The sequence below is a fragment of the Lithobates pipiens genome, unplaced genomic scaffold (genome assembly GCF_037356315.1).
Source record: "Lithobates pipiens isolate NorthernLeopardFrog02 unplaced genomic scaffold, aLitPip1_a1.2 Scaffold_28, whole genome shotgun sequence".
Classification (NCBI taxonomy): domain Eukaryota; kingdom Metazoa; phylum Chordata; class Amphibia; order Anura; family Ranidae; genus Lithobates; species Lithobates pipiens.
This window is the reverse complement of record NW_027507789.1, coordinates 63,780,487-63,800,079: the sequence shown is the minus strand read 5'-3', so window position 1 is coordinate 63,800,079 and position 19,593 is coordinate 63,780,487. Positions and strand designations below refer to the sequence as shown.

The 19,593-nt window shown below is 44.4% G+C and overlaps 1 protein-coding gene across 5 annotated transcripts in view; it reads right to left on the bottom strand.

Moving 5' to 3' along the window:
- The window catches only part of PRPSAP1 (phosphoribosyl pyrophosphate synthetase associated protein 1), an 82,010-nt gene that overhangs the window by 16,087 nt on the left and 46,330 nt on the right, over positions 1 to 19,593 (bottom strand). For 4 of the 5 annotated variants that reach the window (XM_077459312.1, XM_077459313.1, XM_077459315.1 and 1 more), the window contains 4 exons: positions 17,463 to 17,608; positions 12,549 to 12,587; positions 502 to 572; positions 11 to 157 (listed from right to left, as the gene is read on the bottom strand). In XM_077459312.1, coding sequence (XP_077315438.1) covers positions 11 to 157; positions 502 to 572; positions 12,549 to 12,587; positions 17,463 to 17,608 — 403 coding nt within the window. The remainder of the gene's footprint in view (positions 1 to 10; positions 158 to 501; positions 573 to 12,548; positions 12,588 to 17,462; positions 17,609 to 19,593) is intronic. The other variant, XM_077459314.1, reaches the window with a different exon arrangement.

The window sequence follows — 19,593 nt, the reverse complement described above, 5'->3', positions numbered from 1 at the left end:
TTTAACTGACCTCAAAAATAGAAGACTCATCAATGTGATTAGGAGCATCTGCAGACAAAATACCATGTGTGGCCATTACATAAATCTTGTAAGCTCCACGCTCCTTAAGAATTTCTGCTGCAGCCACAAAGCTCTCTACCTCATCAATGATGTCATCCTGTTGGATAAGAAAAATAAAAAGGATTAAAGTGAACATACAGTTAAACTCTTCTTTATTTTAGTTTTTGATAGAGTGGGAAAGGGTTAGAACTCCCCCGGGAGATTCAGCAGCTTTTTATGTTCTTAGAACCATTGTTACTGGGACTGAAAGCAATGAAAAATACAAAAATTTGAATAATTTACAGAAACATAAGTAAAGGAAAAATCTTCCAAATCACAGCACCCGTTCTAGTAACAACGGACTTGGGATAGTCTTGCTTTCTGCTGTGTCCACCGGACAGGACATAAAATGTAAAAAATAAAATACAAAATAAAAAAATAAAATCAGGTCAAACTTCTTACCACTATGATAGCAATACGGCCCCCAACATCTCCTACCACGCTAATGGGTGGCTTTTCCTTGGCCATCATCACTTGAGGGGAAAAATAGAAAGAAACCTGTTAGTCTCTTCACAATTTGGGCCATTGAATGTGCACAAAAATCACTTGCAAAGTTAAAGGAAAGTCAATATGAAAGCCAAAGCTGTGTCAGCCAACAAATCTGTCACAGCATCATACAAGCATGCTGGAGGAAATTCACATTACATGCTAGGTGGCGTCTACATTACATAGGACTCCTGCACTGTGACAACTGAAATCTTGAAAATCAGCATTTCTTTTCCTTTGTAATATACATGCGTAGAAGTGTGACATGAAGATTGCCTTAAGATGTTTACTTCAAAACACAATATTCCCTAATATTTTATACATGAGTTTATTTTGGAAATATGATTACTTTACGATGAGTCAAACAATCTGATAAAAAATAAAATATTTAAATTAGTATTAAACTTTTTTTTTCCCAGTAAACTTCAGTTTTGTGGTCCACAGCTCCGACTCATCTGTCAGTGAGCTGTGGCTGCAGGGTGGCCGCTATTTTTAGCAGCGCTTTTCAGCCGTTAGCGGCATGCTTTTAACCCCCACTAGCGCCCCAATTTAACCCCCGCTAAATTGATTTCAATGAGCACCGCTCCTAAAGCGCCTCAAAGATGCTGCTTGCAGGAATTTTAATGACCCGCAAGCGCAACGCCCTTGGCTTTCACATTGGAGTGACAGGAGAGGCGCTTTGCAGGCGATATTTTTAGCACTATAGTGCCTGTAAAGCTCCTCAGTGTGAATGTAGCCTTAGCGTTGGGATGGAAATTTACTTTAATAAATGAATTTCTAAAAGAATGGCTCCTAAAAAACATGACCACTACATTTTTGTACCTACCATAAAATGGATTTTCTTGGAGCTCATTATTGAACACCGTGTCATTTCTGGGTACAAGAGGGTTATACCGCTGTATACAAAATATTGGACTCTGGCAAATAAAACTGGTGGTCAGCCATATATAGCCCCTCCCACTGCAAAACAGGGTGGTAAACCAGTTCTTGAGACAGAAGATCTGGGGGCCAGTTGGGTGAGCCCACCAGGAATCTGATAAGGTTCATGTACCAAATCTGACCGAATCAGTTCAATGACGTTAGAATCACTGGACTGCCTTTTTTCAAGTCAATGAAGCAGAGGAGCATGCGCACGAGCACGGTAGATGGCCGCTTATTCCACTAGCTCCGTGCCATCGGAACATAATCGCTCGCATAGCAGAGCACAGACTGCATCCCTTCACTTCTTTTACCTCCCCGCAGATCCGGAACACACTGGGCACCTTGGCAGTTATATACCGCTCATCTAGGCAGCAAAGAAAATACCGTAAGAGCTCCAAGGCCTCCCCAGCAGTGCACAGAGGCAAAAGCAAAATGGTGCCCGAACCTCCAGAGCCTGACGACTCCACACAGCTCTCGGCAGCAGCTCCAGCTTCACCCACAGACAGCCTCCATCAGTTCCTTGTGGACTTTGAGAGCCCAATCCACACTGATGCTGACCAAATTCTGTTCTATTGTGCGGGATGAGATTACTGCGGCTTTCCGCAAACTCTCCTCTGATTTTGTGATTGGCCTTAAAGAGGAAGTAAACCCTGTTGAGTTTACTTCCTGTGACTCCCTGCAAAGGTAAAGCATAATGGACTACTATGCATCGCATTGTAGTCCATTATGTGTCACTTACCTGACACAGGAGCCAGTGAAGTCACCGCTGTCCCCTGTAGTCCGGCGCATCCATCTTCTCGGTGGGTCCTGCTGCTCCGCCGCTGTCATTCGGCGAAGCCGCGATGACGTCACTCCTGCGCATGGGAGCCTCCACGTGCGTCATATCGCCGTTGACGGCGGCGCGCTCAGTGCACCGCTGTCTACGGCGCGGTGCCTGTCTTTCTGCAAATATCTCCTAAACCATGTAGGTTTAGGAGATATTTCTTGGACCTACAGGTAAGCCTTAATCTAGGCTTACCTGTAGGTCAAAGTGTGTTGTAAGGGTTTACAACCACTTTAAAGAGAGATAGGCCACTGCACAAATCAACTGGAACACCGCATGGACCTGGCTACTACTGTGCTAGAAGGCCATGAGAAGGAAGTAGATAAACTGTCCACAGAACTGGAAATTATGCGAGATAAAGATGCAGAGAACAGGGCCAGCAGGGATAACCAACACATCCGGCGTATACCTGAAGCCATTACTGACCTATAGGGCACTGCGACTGCTTTCTTCCAAGAACTAGCGCCTGCCCAAAGACAGGCTGGAATTTCACTGTATTCATCAATCCCTTGCCCCCAAACCATCGGAGGGCCCACCTCGGGACATAAATTATCAAATTTCATTATTACCGCACTAAGGAGAGACTCTTACAGACTTGCTAGGGAACAGCAAGACCTCTCCTTCCAAGGCAGCCCTCTCCTGCTGTTTGCGGCCCTCTCACCAGCCACTATCGCAAGGCGACGGAACGTGAAACCCTACCAAGTTCTGCAGACACAAGGGATCAAATACAGATGGGGGCTTCCCTTCAAATTTCCATTCTTCCATCAGGACCGGCAGATCCATGCCTTCTCTTGATCTGACCTGAGACGTCACTTTCAGGAGCTACAGTTTAACCTGCCTTCATTCCAAGAAGATGCTACATCTACATCCTCCCAAGATCTTCTCCGCCTTCTTGTCCACACTCAACCTGCACAAAAATCTCAACCCAACACAGCTCTCCAGGCCCAGCGCTTCACGAAGATCCCAGTGGGCTGAAAGGTGGTGGACCCATCTTCCTGCCTTTCAAGCATTATTACTACCCCAGTGATCACCTGGGGCTGAATGGATGCAGTTGACACCATGCTTTGCTGCACTTATGTGTGGTGTTTGACGCCATCCACTTTATTGTTCCTGTATTTTCCTGGAATCAATCTGAACTCTCACATGTATGTTCCCTACCCATATGACCCCTCATTCCAAACCAGGAATTGGGACTGAGGACTCCTGCCCAGCTAAGGGCCACCCTGCCTGCAAGATGGCAGCCTTTACCTACACCTACTAACCTACATCACCCAACGCCCTAGGGTTCCTAGTTTTGGGCGTTATTGGTCCCCCCCAATCACCTAGTCACTGGTTGCCCTGACCGCTCCAGAAGCTTTTTGACTATTGTATGGTGGGTGGGGGTAGGCACTTAGACAGGACTGTTCACTTAACATAGGCTGGCTGCCCTTGTGGGACAGTTTTTTTTTTTTTTATAGGTTGGATGACAGTGACCCCCACTCTTCAACCGGTGTGGTATGTGATCGAATGGACATCTTCCACCTCAGTTAAACCTCTTATAGGAGCCTTTTGGTTCATGTTTTATACTTCGCAATTATTTTAATGGCCAGCATTAGTCATGTTGGTCTCTTGGGCCGCTGGCTCTCCCTGGGAGGCAACACCTGGCAGTGGCAGCCCCGGGAGAGCAAGAGACCTCCTTACACCTATATACAGAAGTCTTATTTTTCTTGCATACTTTTAGTGCCTTAAATACCAAGTTAGATACTGTGCTTATTTTACTTGTGACAATCTCTCAATCTTAAGATGTCGAGTGGTTCCGATGAACCACTGCTCCCCCATGTGCCGACACTTGGCTCAGACGTTTGTCTTGGCCAACTTTCGGTCCCCTTGTGGGCCTTTTTGCCCCACGCAGTGAAGCACTTTCGCTTTACCTGTTCACTATGCTCCGAGTACTACTCGGCCTCGAATCTCATGGCTCACCTTAATTCTTTCCCTTTTTACTCATCTCTTCCCCCCCCCCCCAGAATTCCACAGGGGTCTCCGGGAGGTGTAATCTTCTGGTTCGTCTGTTTGATGTTATGGCTCTAAATTGGTTGTCCCTGAATGTTCAGGGCATGCACTCCCCTCACAAGAGAGTGAAGGTTTTTAAATACCTACAAAAGTAGACGTTGCATACCTGCAGGAGACCCACTTCTCTTCCTCTTGCCCCAAATATTTTCACGCTATGTACCCTCAAATCTGCATGGCTAACGGTCCGCTAAGCAAAGAGGCATACTGATTGCTTTCCGCAAAACAGTTCCCTCTATTTGCAGTAAACAGACAGCAGACCCAAATGGTAGATGCCTCCTGTTACAGGGCAGGTTTTCAGGACACAGAAGTTACCATCTTGACATACTATGCCTCAAACAAATCCTTCCTGACCCATATTTGCTCCTTATTGAAAGCCCATCAGAGGGGTACTCTTCTCTTGGCAGGAGACTCCAATGTGACCCTGAACCCCCGCGTTTGACAAATATCCCTCGGAATGCAAAGCATCTTCTCCAGATGCAAAAAAGTTCTTATACTCACTATGAAGTCATGACCTGGTGGACGTCTGGAGAGAGCTCCATCCCCTGGCCAGAGACTACACATTACTCTCATGCTCATCATTCCCACTCCCAAAATCGATCATATGTTATATGTTTGTGTCCAGGAAACATCTTCCTGTAATTGTGTCCGCCTCTATGGTCGGATCACGAACCAGTTATGGTTGTTTGCCACGCTTTGCTCTGCAAAGCTCGACATTCCCCCTGGGTCATGAAAGTATCTCCTTGAAGGACAGAAGGGAGTCAGACATATTCACCAAGAGTCTGTTGACTACTTTCGTCTTAATGTCGGTTCAGTTTCTTCTCAGGTGATCCTATGGTAGGCATACAAAGCAGTTCTTAGGGGACGCGCCATTCAACTGCCGTCTAAGCGCAAGAGGGAACGCCTGTTTACTTGAACGCTGGAGACACATTTAGAATCATTATCAATGGCCTATAAGCAATACCCTGCTCCTGCTAATCGCAAACTACTAGACCAAGCCTGTACAGAATTGGACTTACGTTTTACAGAAGAGGCGGAAGGTACATTTTTCTGGGCTCATCAGAAGTTGTACACCAAAGCGAAATAAACCATTGACCAACAGGTTGCGCGTCTTCTCTCCTGGCCACACTCCCATCACCTTATGAACTCGCCATAATATCCTCACAGGCAACCCCATGCGGGTCCTGAACAAAGTCCGACATCGCCTTACTACTCTATACTCACCCCCCTAACCAGTCCTCCACCCAGGGCTTGGACACTTTTCTTGATACCCTGACACTACTCTCCTTATCTGACACCCACATGTTAATGGACCGAGATATACAGGTCTCCGAGGTCTTACAATGTATTAAAGAATTGAAAGTGGGCAAGAGACTGGGCCCGGATGGCTTACGGCACTTTTCTATAGGAAAACGGCCGATGTGGTAGCCTCCCACCTGACAACCATGTTTAATTCTGTAAAAAAAATGGCCAAACCTTTACTTCGGCCCTCCTCACTGCCATTATAGTGGTGATCCCCAAACCTTGCCAGAAATCTTGGTACTGTCCTGTTGAGCCAGGACGCAAAACAGATCTACCTCAGGCATGCCCCTAGCGAAGCCAAATACGATGAAACAAGGCCCAGTGAAAGGCCCACCCCGTGGTCCAACCCTAACCAACTGAGGTATCCATTTTATAGTATTCTATTCCTGGAAAGCATATGCCAGAAAGGGTCAGAATGAGACGCTTTGCCCACCGGAGGATACTAGCAACACCCAGGGCTGCCAACAGTCTACTTTGGCCCACCCTGGTGAAGGACATAAGCCACCGCGGTTGTCTGGTCAGACTGGACTTGTACTGGGAGCCCCCAAAGTCCATCTGTCCACGATCCAGAGCAAGTCTGTTCACATGAAGTTCAAGGATCTTACTCGGTAGTCTGGATTCCATTAACGTCCGACAACCCTGAGCAGGGCTCTCCTCAGCCAGACAGACAGGCATTTGTGGTCACCCTGTTCAATACAAGGGGAGAAAGGATTTACCCCACCGAAGAACTGGAGAGCGAAGCCACCAGACTAGGGAGACTCTGGTTTCCTGACTCAGCCTCTAAACCTCCCACCCTTGGAGCTGGCAACCCTAAAAAAACGGCTTTTAATTTCAATATCTCACTTCTCTGTCTTACTTGGGGATTAGGCTTACTCCGACATACAAGGAACTCTACCAGGCCAATTTCCCCTCTCTGTTCAGGAAGTTATTGGAAATGCTGTCCTCCTGGTCCCAATTTCTGTTATCCTGGTTCCGCAGGATTGTGCGGTCCGCATGACTTATATCCCAAAACTGCTGTAACTTTTACGTCTTGCCGGTTTCGGTCCCTACACATATCCTGCGTATTCAGCGTAAAATTCGTAAATGTATCTGGGGTTCCACCAGACCCAGAAACAATAAACAGGTTTTATACGCCCGTAAGATCAATGGTGGCCTCTCGGTTCCCAACCTCCAAGCCTACTATACAGCAGTGAACACAGCCCCTTGTCTCATCTTCATGAGCAACATCAAATGCCGTTATGGGCCACAATAGACTTAATTGACTCATATCCGATTCCGGTAGTCTCCCTGCGCCCCCCCCCCCCCCCCCCCCACACACACACACACACACACACACACAATCACAATCACTGTCCTGACACACTTGCCTGACACATTCCTTTCGCATGTAGGAATCTATTAAAATATTCTGCAAGTCTGATCTCTCCTCATCTTCTCTTACTTCGCACCCTCCAGTGTCCTTAGTTTCCGCCAGGCCGTGATTACCCACAACGGTTTTCTTGGTGGACCAACAGTTTTGTTGATATCCATTCTCTATTCATCACCACCAAGATAATTACATTTGATGCACTGCTCTCCTTACACGATATCCCACTCCATGAACACTACAGCTATCTTGAGCTTTCTACAACAGCTCATCAAGTCCCAACCTACTCCATACAACTTGGCCCCTTTTGAAAGCCTTTGTAGATCCCAGCCGCATTCTTCGGGCTTAATTTTCTTAGTTTATGCAATCATTTCCTATAATTAAAAAAACCCAGATTAGATCTCACCACCTCCAGTGGGAAGCCGATCTGGAGAAGCAGCTGGATCCGGAGGACTGGCAGGTCATGACCATCACTCTTTCCAAATGCTCCAAAAATGTCCTCATTTTGGAGAACGCATATACAATACTATACAGATGGTATTATACCCCGCCTAGATTGGTTCCTTTCATTCCAAATTACTCTCCTCTGTTTCCGGGGATGCTCTCAGGTTGGTACCATGGCACACATCTGGTGGACATGTCCAAGAGCATGCAGATTATGGGTCAGAGTCTTTGCCTTTCTCCGCACCTTATTTCACACCAATCTGAAGAGGGAGCCCTATGAGGATCTTCTAGGTAAACCAATTACGGAACTACTACGTCCGGAATGCTGGCTGGCGCTGCATCTGTTTACTGCTACTAAACTGACCATAGCAAGAGCCTGGAAGATGCCAATACTTAGCTTTGAGGCTGTTAAACATTGTATGAACGACATTATGGTAAATGAAAAGCTGACAGCCATAATTTCAGACATTTACGATAAATTTCTTAGGATCTGTCAGCTTTGCGTCACCTACATACGACCTACCAGATTCGATTCTATGCTCCTATCCAATAACTGCTTACCCCCCTCCCCGTGGACCCACCCACTTTCCCTTCTTACTCTCATTCGTTCTCCTGTTTAGTCATTCTTTTTCTTTCCTTTTTTCCTTGCTCTTTTATATATCATATCATCAGGCCACCAGGCTTGAGCCTGGCTGACATGGTCACATGGTTAATATTCAGCATTTCTATTTTGTATTCCCTCAAAATGATCGCACTGTATGTAAAATGCCCATTTGGGTGCTCTCTATTTACATTCCCAGCAGCGTGCTCTAGGATGTTTTAGCACTAGGAGGGGGATACTCACCCCACAATTGTTCTACTTTATGGACCTGAACATATTAATGCATTCCTTTTTATTTGTCTTCCTTTCATTTATGATATCTTATGTTCATCTCATATGTGACCATTGAAGTGATGAGCTGTACTGTTGAATTATTAATAAAAACCTTTGTACAAGAAAAATGGATACCAGAAGGTCTACATCTGGTATTTTCAGTCTGCAACATACTTCTTTAAACATCTCCAGGTGAAGAGACCACTCTCCAAAGTGCAGATGTTAACTGAGGAAGTCCACCTGCTAACTTTTTACAACTGAAATATGCACTGTGGACATAGCAAAAATATGAAGCTCTGTCTGAGGCAGAATATGACCGGCCTCTCTCAGCTACAATAGTTCTGGCTCCTAAGTGAAGGACGATTTATACCACCACAGTGGCATTGTCTGACAGGATCTGGGACAGATGATTAAACAGTCAAGAGGTCTAACAGTGAAGGTATAACCAAAAAGTTTTGAGTTCAGGACTGCCGATTGAGAACAAATCTTCCTTCGGAATTCAAGTCCCTTGCACCCACCCCAGCACCCAGAGGGTCAGGCTGGCGTCCATTGTGAGGGATAACTTGATAATTTTCTGGTGAATGTCTTCTTGCTCCACACAGGACAAATGAGTTGCAGCGGTCTGATGCAGAATTGTGCATACAGTACTACCTCAAAAGGAGGCAACCATCAAGTCCAGGACTCTCTATAAAACCAAAAGAGTTGCCAGCTTTTGGACTGGACTGCAGACAGTGGGGGTCATTTACGAAAGGCAAATCCACTTTGCACTACAAGTGCACTGAAAAAGTGCAGTGGCTGTAGATCAGAGGGGAAGATCTGAAATGACGGGAAACTGCTGATTTTATCATCCAATCACGTGCAAGCTAAAATGCTGTTTTTTTTATATTTTCCTTGCATGTCCCCCTTAGATCTACAGCGACTGCACTTGAAAGTGCACTTGCCTTTTGTAAATAACCCCCACTGAGTTTGTTTTGTAGAAACCCTGGACTGAGCCATATCTAGTAGATTAATTGTATACTCACAGTGATTACTTGGGTTCCAATGTAGTGTCATATTTTGCTCCCCATCGTAGAATGCTCTGGAAGTGACGTTGCAGCCATAAATTTCACACACTGCACGTGCGCAATGCGTTCCAAACACTTATGCCTGTGTTCCAAAGGATTTGCGGCAATACAGTTCAGTGAAACCGTCAGATGTCATGGAAGGGACGTTAAACTTTAGATGGAGCGGAGAGCGGCAGAGCGCGAGCGGGTAACCGTGGCTCGGGGAGGGGATTACCTCCCCTATGTGGATTCGGGGAGGGAATTATCTGATGGTTTCAGTGGTCTGCATTGGTGCAAATCCTCTGGAACACATAGCGCAAGTGTTTGGAACGCATCGCGCACTGTGAAATTTCTGTCCGCAACGTCACTTCTGGAGCATTCTACGATGGGGCGCAAAATAGGACACTACACCAGCACTGATTTTAGAGGGTTTAGGACACAAACCCTGTGCTTACTGTTCTAGGTATCCCCACTATGGGCATACCCAGTGCACAAAGAAAAGCAAGTCACACACATACACACACTTTGAGGAGTGGAGGAACTGGAAGAACCCCCTTATTGCAAGGAAGACTTGTTTGCAGACTAGGAAGATTTTGAAGTCCAAGACTTGCAGTGCAACAAAGTTCCAGGCTTCAACTTGGGGCTAGATGACCGGAAGCAAGGAAAGGATCACTTTCCAGGTTCAGGAGGTGGAAAAACTATCAACCGAGGTTTAGCCTTCTTTTGCTGAGGCCCTTGTGACATCCTTGATAAAGTTGCTCAGAAAGGTGGCAAAAAACACCCCATCAATTTTAATATAAAATAAGCAGCTTTTGCACTTATGTTCTAAAGAAGGCCAGTATTTGACTCAGTGGGACCTCTGCATATATATGGAGAGGATACCCAAGCGTTTTACCTTGGTAATAGATGGGCACTCAGTAACTGCAGCAGATGGCGCTGTGCAAATCACAGTAAAACGACGAGCCGTCAACAGTACTCCATTGCATATACACTCATCTATTAATGCAATATCACATCAGTCACAGTTTAAAACATGAAGCCCGGTGTAATCAGCTGGGTTATTTGGATACTCTGGTGGGCAGTCTGAGCAAAGCTTTTGCCAGGGCCATTTCACCTAAAAAGGTAGTGACATACAATCCATGGCCAAAAAAATTTAAAATAAAAAAACGGATTTTGTCTTTTTTTCCTGTCTTTCATGTGTTGTGCACCTTTTGCCCTCCTTGTGTATTTTTTTTCTTTATCATTTTAGAACAATTCTTGTGATTTTAGAACATAATGGTGCCAGTCTTTTTTGTTGATTTTTTAGGGCACAAGCCTGTAAAGTGGCTGTGCTAGCAGTGATCTATAGCAGTCTCTTGCAAGGAGTCCCCAGTCTCTGACAGCCTCCTACAGGATATGCCTAGTCTCCAACCATACCTGAACTGTAGCATGTCTGTTGTATTTTATCTCCTGTAGCCTGTCCCTAGTCTGACCATCTATTTCATTATGCGAGTCTGACTGTTTTGAGTAGAATTGCATACACCGAACATTATATGTGGCTTTTTTGGTGATGTCAGGAATTGCACTGGGGCCAATTATATTGAGTAATTTGACAATCAATGTCTTTACCCCTACATAGGTCACATATTAATTTCTCTAATCTCACCTTCGTCAATTACCGTATATACTCGAGTATAAGCCGAGATTTTCAGCCTCTTTTTTGAGGCTGAAAGTGCCCCCCTCGGCTTATACTCGAGTCATCGCTGTCTGCCCGCTCGATCAGCGTGTCGAGCAGACAGACAGCGGCCATTCTATAATTCAAAAGCCGCGCCTCCGGCTCCGCCTTCGCCTGTGATAGGCGGAACACTGAATTTCCCAGCAGCCTGTGTTCCGCCTATCACGGACATCGTCTCATCCTCGTACTACGGACGAGGATGATACGATGTCCGTGATAGGCGGAACACAGGCTGCTGGGAAATTCAGTGTTCCGCCTATCACAGGCGAAGGCGGAGGCGCGGCTTTTGAATTTTACAATGGCCGCCGAGGCGCCGACGAAGAGGGCACGGGACGGAGGCAAGGCACGGCACGGCACGGCACGGGACGGGACGGAGGCAAGGCAAGGCACGACACGGGACGGAGGCAAGGCACGGGACGGAGGCTCGGGACAAAGGCTCGGGACACAGGTAGGCTGGACACACACACACACACACACACACACACACACGGATGGATGGATGGATGGAGACAGACACACACACACACACAGGGATGGATGGATACACACACACACAGGGATGGATGGATGGATGGAGACACACACACACAGGGATGGATGGATGGAGACACACACACACAGGGATGGATGGATGGATGGATGGATGGAGACACACACACACAGGGATGGATGGATGGATGGATGGAGACACACACACACAGGGATGGATGGATGGATGGACACACACACACAGGGATGGATGGATGGATGGACACACACACACACAGGGATGGATGGACGGACACACAGGGATGGACGGACACACAGGGATGGACGGACACACACACAGGGATGGACAGGCATGTCTCACCCTCGGCTTATACACGAGTCAATAAGTTTGCCAGTTTTTTTGGGGGTAAATTGGGGGCCTCGGCTTATATTCGGGTCGGCCTATACTCGAGTATATACGGTAAACCATTTGATAAAGTTTTAACATTTTCTATTTCTGGTTTCTCAAGGCAGTCTTTGACTCTGACTTGGGTAATAGATTACATTTTAGGAGCCATTTATGCAAAGACACTAAGAAGTCAAAATGTTTACAAACAATCTGTCCTAAATATGTTCATAGAAGCACATAAATGGTACTAGTAGGTTTGTTGCAAGTCACTAAAATGTCCTCAATTGTCTGACTGCATGACTGTCTCGTAAGGATATTTGTGAGCTCAGTCAGGGGTAGAAACTGGTAGAAGAAAACAGCAATTATTATTGTAATAGAATAAGTCTCCACTACTTGTATTAATGTGGTTACAGCAGTTCAGTGTTTAATACTGAATATTTACAAAACTAGGGTGTGAGTTGGATTACAGCACACAGAATTTAATGCAGCACTCCACAACATTTTGAATGCATTCCTAGCAGACACACAGCAAAAAGCACACCACTTTCCATACTTGGAAGCTCAATGCCTGGATACAGGGGCTGACGTTTGCCTAATATCAAAAGCACAGGAAGCATGTAAGCAGTAGCTTTATACAGACAGGTTAACCCCTTTCTTTGAAAGTAAGCAATCCACGTTAATCTAGTTATTAACATCCTTCAATATACACAGGGGATTAAAGCATGAATCACTGTACAGGTACATTATAAAGTGCTTTCCAAATTGGTTAAGCAACAAAACATTTGTCACTTTGACACAACCTAAATTCATTCATCAAAGTACTAAACTACAAAATAAACATCTCCTGCCCTTTGTTAGTTGACCCACCCGCATTCCATCATTCTAAAAACAGATATTTCCTTTACTCATTGACAGACTTAAAGAATTCAGTCTTAGAATCTACAGTTCATTTATCATGCAACTGCTCTCCTCTTATCCCTTATACTTGCACATAAAGTAAAAATCCCCCCCCCCACTGCTAGTAGTTAAAAAAAAAAAAAAAAAAAAAAAGTACAGGGGGCAGGCAAAGTATTCATAAACAATGGGTTAAATGCTTGTACCTTTGGGTGAGATTGGCAGGTGTTCGAGGACACAGCCACTGGGCACTTTCCCTATGACCTTACACCACTTTGAATCCTCTGGTTTGTAGCAGGAAATGCAGAACTAAGCAATGGAAGGGAGAATGCCCCGTCCTGCACTGAACTGATTTTGAGGAGTGGGCGGAGATAGATGTTAAAGAGCATGGGTGACAGGGGCGATCCTTGAGGGACTGCGCATGTAATTTTTCTTGCTTCCAAAGCGAACATTCCTAGTTTCACTTTCTGAGAAGGGTTTTCTAGAAAGGATGGGAACCAGGATAAGTCTGAGTCTGAAACTCCAGCTACTTCTGTGAAACGAGTGAGCAGGTTTTTGTGGTCTGTGTCGAATGCTGCACTGAGGTCCAACAGCACCAGGAGACACGATTCTCCATCTTCTGCTTCGAGGGTGTCATCCCAGATTTTAAGGATTGCAGTTTGTCCTGTGGCCAGGGCAGAAACCTGATTGTAGTGGGTCCAAGAGTTTATGGGTGTCCAGATGGAGTTGTAGCTGTTTTACTACTGCTTTCTCGATAATTTTGGAGAAGGTGTTGAGGCTTGTGACAGGTCAGCGGTCGTTTGGGTCTTTGGGATTGAGGGTAGGCTTCTTTAGGAGCTATCCAGCAGGAGCAGCACACACACTTTTGCTTAATACATGGTTGGGTGGAACAAATTCTTCCAACTTTTTGGATTAATCTTATAGTGTTGACTGTCTTACGGATCAGTCACACTACACACTCCAATCCTCTGAGCAGTGTACTGCACACTTCGCCTGCAGTTTAGGTAACAGTGAACCCGAACAGGTATGGGGAGGATAATCAAGCTTCCGCCAATATTGCCTCAATGTCCTTTTTTAACCCCTTAGCCGTCTGCCTCGTATAGCGCGGGTATATTGAGATCTGACTCAGGTAAACAAACGGGAGTAGAAGAGGCATGATATTTCTGATCCCTGAGCAAAGATGGCGGCATTAAAGTTATTTGTCCAATGAATTGTGACAGATGCAGAAAATTCTGCTTTTGTTGAGTACCTGAAATAAAGTTAGAATGAGAAGTAGAGTGTTAAAACTGTCTGCTGATCCAGTGTAAGGGATGCACTGTCACCCCTAATGCTGTGCACGTCTTTGGCAGATGGAATGTTTGCCTGTGGTTTAGCAATGGCTCCCTTCCTCCTGGTCTCTGTCTAAGGGTTATCCCCTGTGGGGTACTCATGTAGTAAGGTAGGGAATATAGGCCAAGCATGTCTGGAAGAAAAATGCAATAATCCAGATGTAGACTGTCCTGTAGCAAATCCTCCCGATGAAAGGATACTCCTGAAGGCCTCTAGGTGGAAGTGGCAGTAAAATGTGTGACCGATGTGATGTCAAGCGCCTGTGATTGAACACGTGGTTGAGTTTAAACACAAAACTTAAAAAGTTTACACAGTAAGCTATATTTTAATTCAAATATTACCCCAGTGTTCTGACTACACACGTTGCACTAAGTGGTGAAGACCAGCCATGCAGGATTAAGTGCCCTTAAGAAACACTACAGGCTGTCCACAGTGTGGGGCAAAAGTACCGCCTCCCTAGGTTTTACAAAGGTTGTGCTGTTCTGAATGCACAGTTTCTGTCTGTGTTAAGAGAACACAGTGAGGAATTGATCGAAGAATTCAAAGACAAAAATAAAGGAAAACAATAAAACTAGCGAAGTAATTTCTCCATGAAGGGAAATAGGTTCATCACCTTAGGACACTAGCAAATAAGAAAGGCCATGAGAAGGATTACAGATGAGCCACCAAGTGGGTGTGTCCTCAAAAGGCTTACCAGTGTCCAATTACTGAAAGTACGAGCCTATAATCCAGGGTCTATTAATACTTTGCCTGTGTCCTGTATGATTAAAAGATAAGTTAACCTTTGGGAATATGTTACATACTCCACCTATAACATGTTCCAGCTCTTGCAGCCACTGCCCAATTCATTGAGTCTTCCTGTCATTGTATAACTGCCTTGGAATTATGGTGGAGAAATGTTCACTCACTTCAGGCACAGGCTTTATTTCTATTAAGCGGGAACCAGAGTGCACATCCAAAAACCAAATAAGTCAATCTCCTGCACTGTGCAGTGTGCCTCTGTAAAGCCATGAGCTAGACTTAGCGCATTATCCTCAACCAGAGGTATTTATTGGACTACAAAAAGGTAAGCATTATACTCAGAATTGTTAAAAGCATGTCTCATTGGTCCTCCACGTCAGTCCGTGAGACTGTCCACATCACACGAGACTAACTCTGTTAGAGGCATAGACTGGCTAACGCGTTTCAAGAAATCTCTTTGTCGGAGCCTCAGAGGAAGAGAGATTTCTCGAAACGTGTTAGCCAGTCTACGCCTCCCACAGAGGAAGTCTCATATGATGTGGAAGACCAAAGACTTGCTTTTAACAAGTCTTTGCGAGTATAATACCTACCTTTTTGTTTTCTAATAAATATTTCTGGTTGAGAATAATGCACTAGGTCGGTGCGCCTTCTGTTTTTTTTCCATATACCAGAGTTTACATCAGAGCATCTATACATTGAGGAAAATATATAATTCTCTGCAGATTTTGTAAATTTACAAAGAAATAAAGGGTCTATAATTTTTGTCACAGGTGTATTTTGAATGATAGAGACAGAATATTAACCAAAAATCCAGAACACACACACAGGATACAAAAGTTATAAATTGAGCTACAGTTCAATGAGTAAAATAGGTATTTGATCTCCAAACAAAACATGACTTAGTTGGTGGAGAAACCCTTGCTGGCAAGCACAGCAGCAAAACATTTTACATCTGTAGTAGATATTGACCAGGTTTGCACACATCACGGGGGGGGTTGATTTTGGTCCACGCTTTAAAGATAGTTTCTAAACCCTTAAGGTTTCTGGGCTGTTGCTTGGTAACTCGAAGTTCCTATAGGATTAAGGTCTGGAGACTGGCTAGGCCACACCATAACTTTTAAACTACTTCTTAACAGCTTCCCGACCAGCTGCCACAGTTCTACTGTGGCAGGTTGGCTCCCCTGGGCGAGCCGTCGTAGCTATACATCGGCTCTTTAAGATGCTGTAGCAGGAATTCAATCCATGGTGGCGTGTTGTGTTACCAATGGTTCATTCGGCGACTGTGGTCTCAACTGCCTTGAGATAATTTACAAGCTCCTCCTGTGTAGTTCTCGGCTGATCCCTCGCTTTTCTCATGATCATCCTTACCCCATAAGGCAAAATCTTGCATGGAGCGCCAAAGGGCTATTGATGGTCATTTTGTATTTCTTCCATTTGCAAATAATCGCTCCAACAGTTGTCTCCTTCTCACCAAGCTTCTTGCCGATTGTCTAGTACCTGACATCCTTTGACAGCTCTGTGGTCTTGCACATGATGGTGAGGTTTGAATGGAAGATAGATTCTGTAGACAGGTGTCTTTTATACACATAATGAGCTGTCATTAGGAGCACCTTCTCAAATTGACAGGACTGATCTGTGTACCGCTTGAGCACATACTGTAGCCAGAATCAATGTTGGATGGTAGGAGGAAATACTACTTATTTTACTCACTTAACTGCAACTCGAATTTATACTAATATTTGTATCGTGTTTTTTCTGGATTTTTGGTTGATATTCTGTCTCTATCATTTAAACTACACCTATGATAATTATAGACCCTTCATTTCTTTGTAAGTGGGCAGACTAAAAATCTGCAGGAGATCAAATAATTATTTTTGTCCCTATGCCCTATGAACTCTAAAAGGATTCCCGATAAGAATATATTTGAAACTAACTTAAGCAAACAGTAAGTGCATGAGTTGATAGACTTTCTGATCACATCAGTTTCAAATGCCTGCGCAATCAGAATTAACAGACATGTTCAAGTGAACTGCAGTTGCCCTTCTCCTGACTTACTTCAAACCATAATTTTCCAATATCTACAGACTTGTATGGGAAGATAAAACCTGTTTAAAGCAAGCAAAAGCTCATCAACGCAGAACCGAAGGATGCGAATCGGATGTGTTTTAAACCGCATCTGATTGCGGATAACATGTGAACCAGCAGATGGTTCACACATGTACAGGGTGGTCTCTTTTTAAAACGGAGTCCCAAGCATTTTTCAGTCCAGTCCAGGTTTGATTTTCAGGAAAACATTTGCACCTAAACCATTTAACAGAACTGCATGGGACTTCTGCAGTTGCATATATATGTGAACCCAGCCTAAACGCTTGCTAAAAAAAAACAAGCTTCTTCCCTCACAGACATGGCAGAGGTGTGGTAGATCTCACAGTCAGGGTTCCAGACAGCACTAAAAGTAAAAGACTTGTCTTTATTATAGCTTGAGAAAACTGGGAGAACTTACAAGGGATCTCTAGTCCTAGGTGGAGAGGCGAGTTTTTTACAGTGGGTGGAGAGTGACGTCCATCTGCCATGTCAACTTCTGCAAACTGCGCCTCACCGTGTATCACTGCAAGTCCAAGACGCAGCCGTTCTGCGTAAGACTGTGCCCTGCAACAGTAAATAAAGCAATCAGTGCGAAAGAATAGAGAGCATGTCATGCAATATGCTTATATTTATTAAAGAGGAGCTCCAGTCAGTTTGTAAAAAAGTAAAATGCTACAGCTGTTGAAATAAAAAAAAACACCTATATTCCAAATATGTCTTGGGGAGGTGGGCGGGATGTATGGGAGTGGAACTTCCCCTTTAAGATGAAACTCTGCTTTAAGCTTTTAACTACTTCAATACCAGGTACTTTTCCCCTTTCCTGCCCAAGCCAATTTTCAGCGCCGTCGCTTTTTAAATGACAATTGTGCAGTCATGCAACACTTTACCAAATCAAAATTTTTATAATTTCGTTCCCACAAATAGAGATTTCTTTTGGTGGTATTTGATCACCTCTGCAGTTTTTATTTTTTGCTAAATAAAAAAAAGACCAACATTTTTTAAAACATACATTTTTCTTTGTTGGTTATAAAATGTTGTAAACAAGTATGTTTTCTCCTTCACTGATGGGCACCAATGAGATGGCACGATACACGGCTCTTCTCATTTACATTATAATCAGCTGTGTTTGGACAAAGCTGACCACGTGGTAAAGAGTCTCTGTCAGGCTCTTTACTGAGATTGGTGTTCACGCCGCACCACCAATTGCTGCCACACGTGTGCCCGCACAGGCTGTTATCCCAAAAGATGTCACATGACATCCAGTCAGGATAACAGAACAACTGCCCAACCATTTTGCTATAGGCCTGAAAATGGTTAAACAAGGATAAGAATCTTTCATTTTCAGTCAACTGATTGTCATTTTCAGGTCTCATCTAAACCTACCCGACCCCCCGCCCCCTTATGCTGGTAGTATATGGATGTTCCAAGAACGTTACCCAGAAGAAAACACTTATCTTACACGCTGCAGCCTCCTGCAATGTGTAAAAATAAAGATCTAGTTTAGGCAACATAAAATTAAATGGGACCACATAGCAGCAGCATCACATCATTTAAGTAAATGGGACTTTATTTCACAGATGCAGGCAGCCTGTTACTAGATATCTGCCAGGCTAAAAATATCAAGGGAGGCCTCTGCCTTTAAAAAAAGGTATCCAAGGAGAGAGACCCAGACCTATTTAATGAGAGGGCCAGGTGACTTTCTTAACCTCTTAAGGACAGCCCCACATACATATACTGCAGAGGAGCAGCCCTTAAGTGCAAAATCTCAAAATTTTCTTTCGGGTCCAGGGCTCGCGCCGCCAGAGCCCTGCTCCCGCTGTGATTGGACACAACGAGAGCCAATCAGTGAGTCCTGCTGATCATTCTGATAAGAGGCAGAATGGCGGTCTGCCTATGTAAACAAGGCAGATCGCCATTCTGCCAGAGGGGAAAATGGAGATCTGGGGTTACTAAGCAAAAACACAGATCTTGGTTTTCCTTTAGTGAAAGCACATCCCCCCACAGTTAGATAGTACCCCCTGGGGACACACTTAATACTTTGATCGCCCCTGCCAGTGTCATTAGTACAGTAATTAGTCATTGATTTTAGCATTGGTTACTGTAATAATGTCACTGGTCCCTAAAAAGTGTCAGTTAGAAAATTACTCACCGTCGCCATTACTAGTTTTAAAAAAAAATTCTATGAAAATATCCCATAAGTTGTAGACGCTATAACTTTTGCGCAAACCAATCAATATACGCTTATTGGGTTTTTGTTTCCCAAAAATTTGTAGCAGGATACATATTGGCCTAAATTGATGAAGAAATTAGATTTTTTCAATTTTTTTGTTGGGTATGTTTGATAGCATATATATTTTTTCCCAAAATTATCAGCCTTTGTTTATAGCATATCATATACCACCAAAAGAAAGCTCTAATTAGGTGGGAGAAAAGGACATACATTTTAATTGGGTACAGTGTCGCATGAACACCCAATTGTCAGTTAAAGTAGCAGTGCTGTACCGCCAAAAAATGGCCTGGTCAGGAAGGGGGGTAAATCAGGCCGCGAG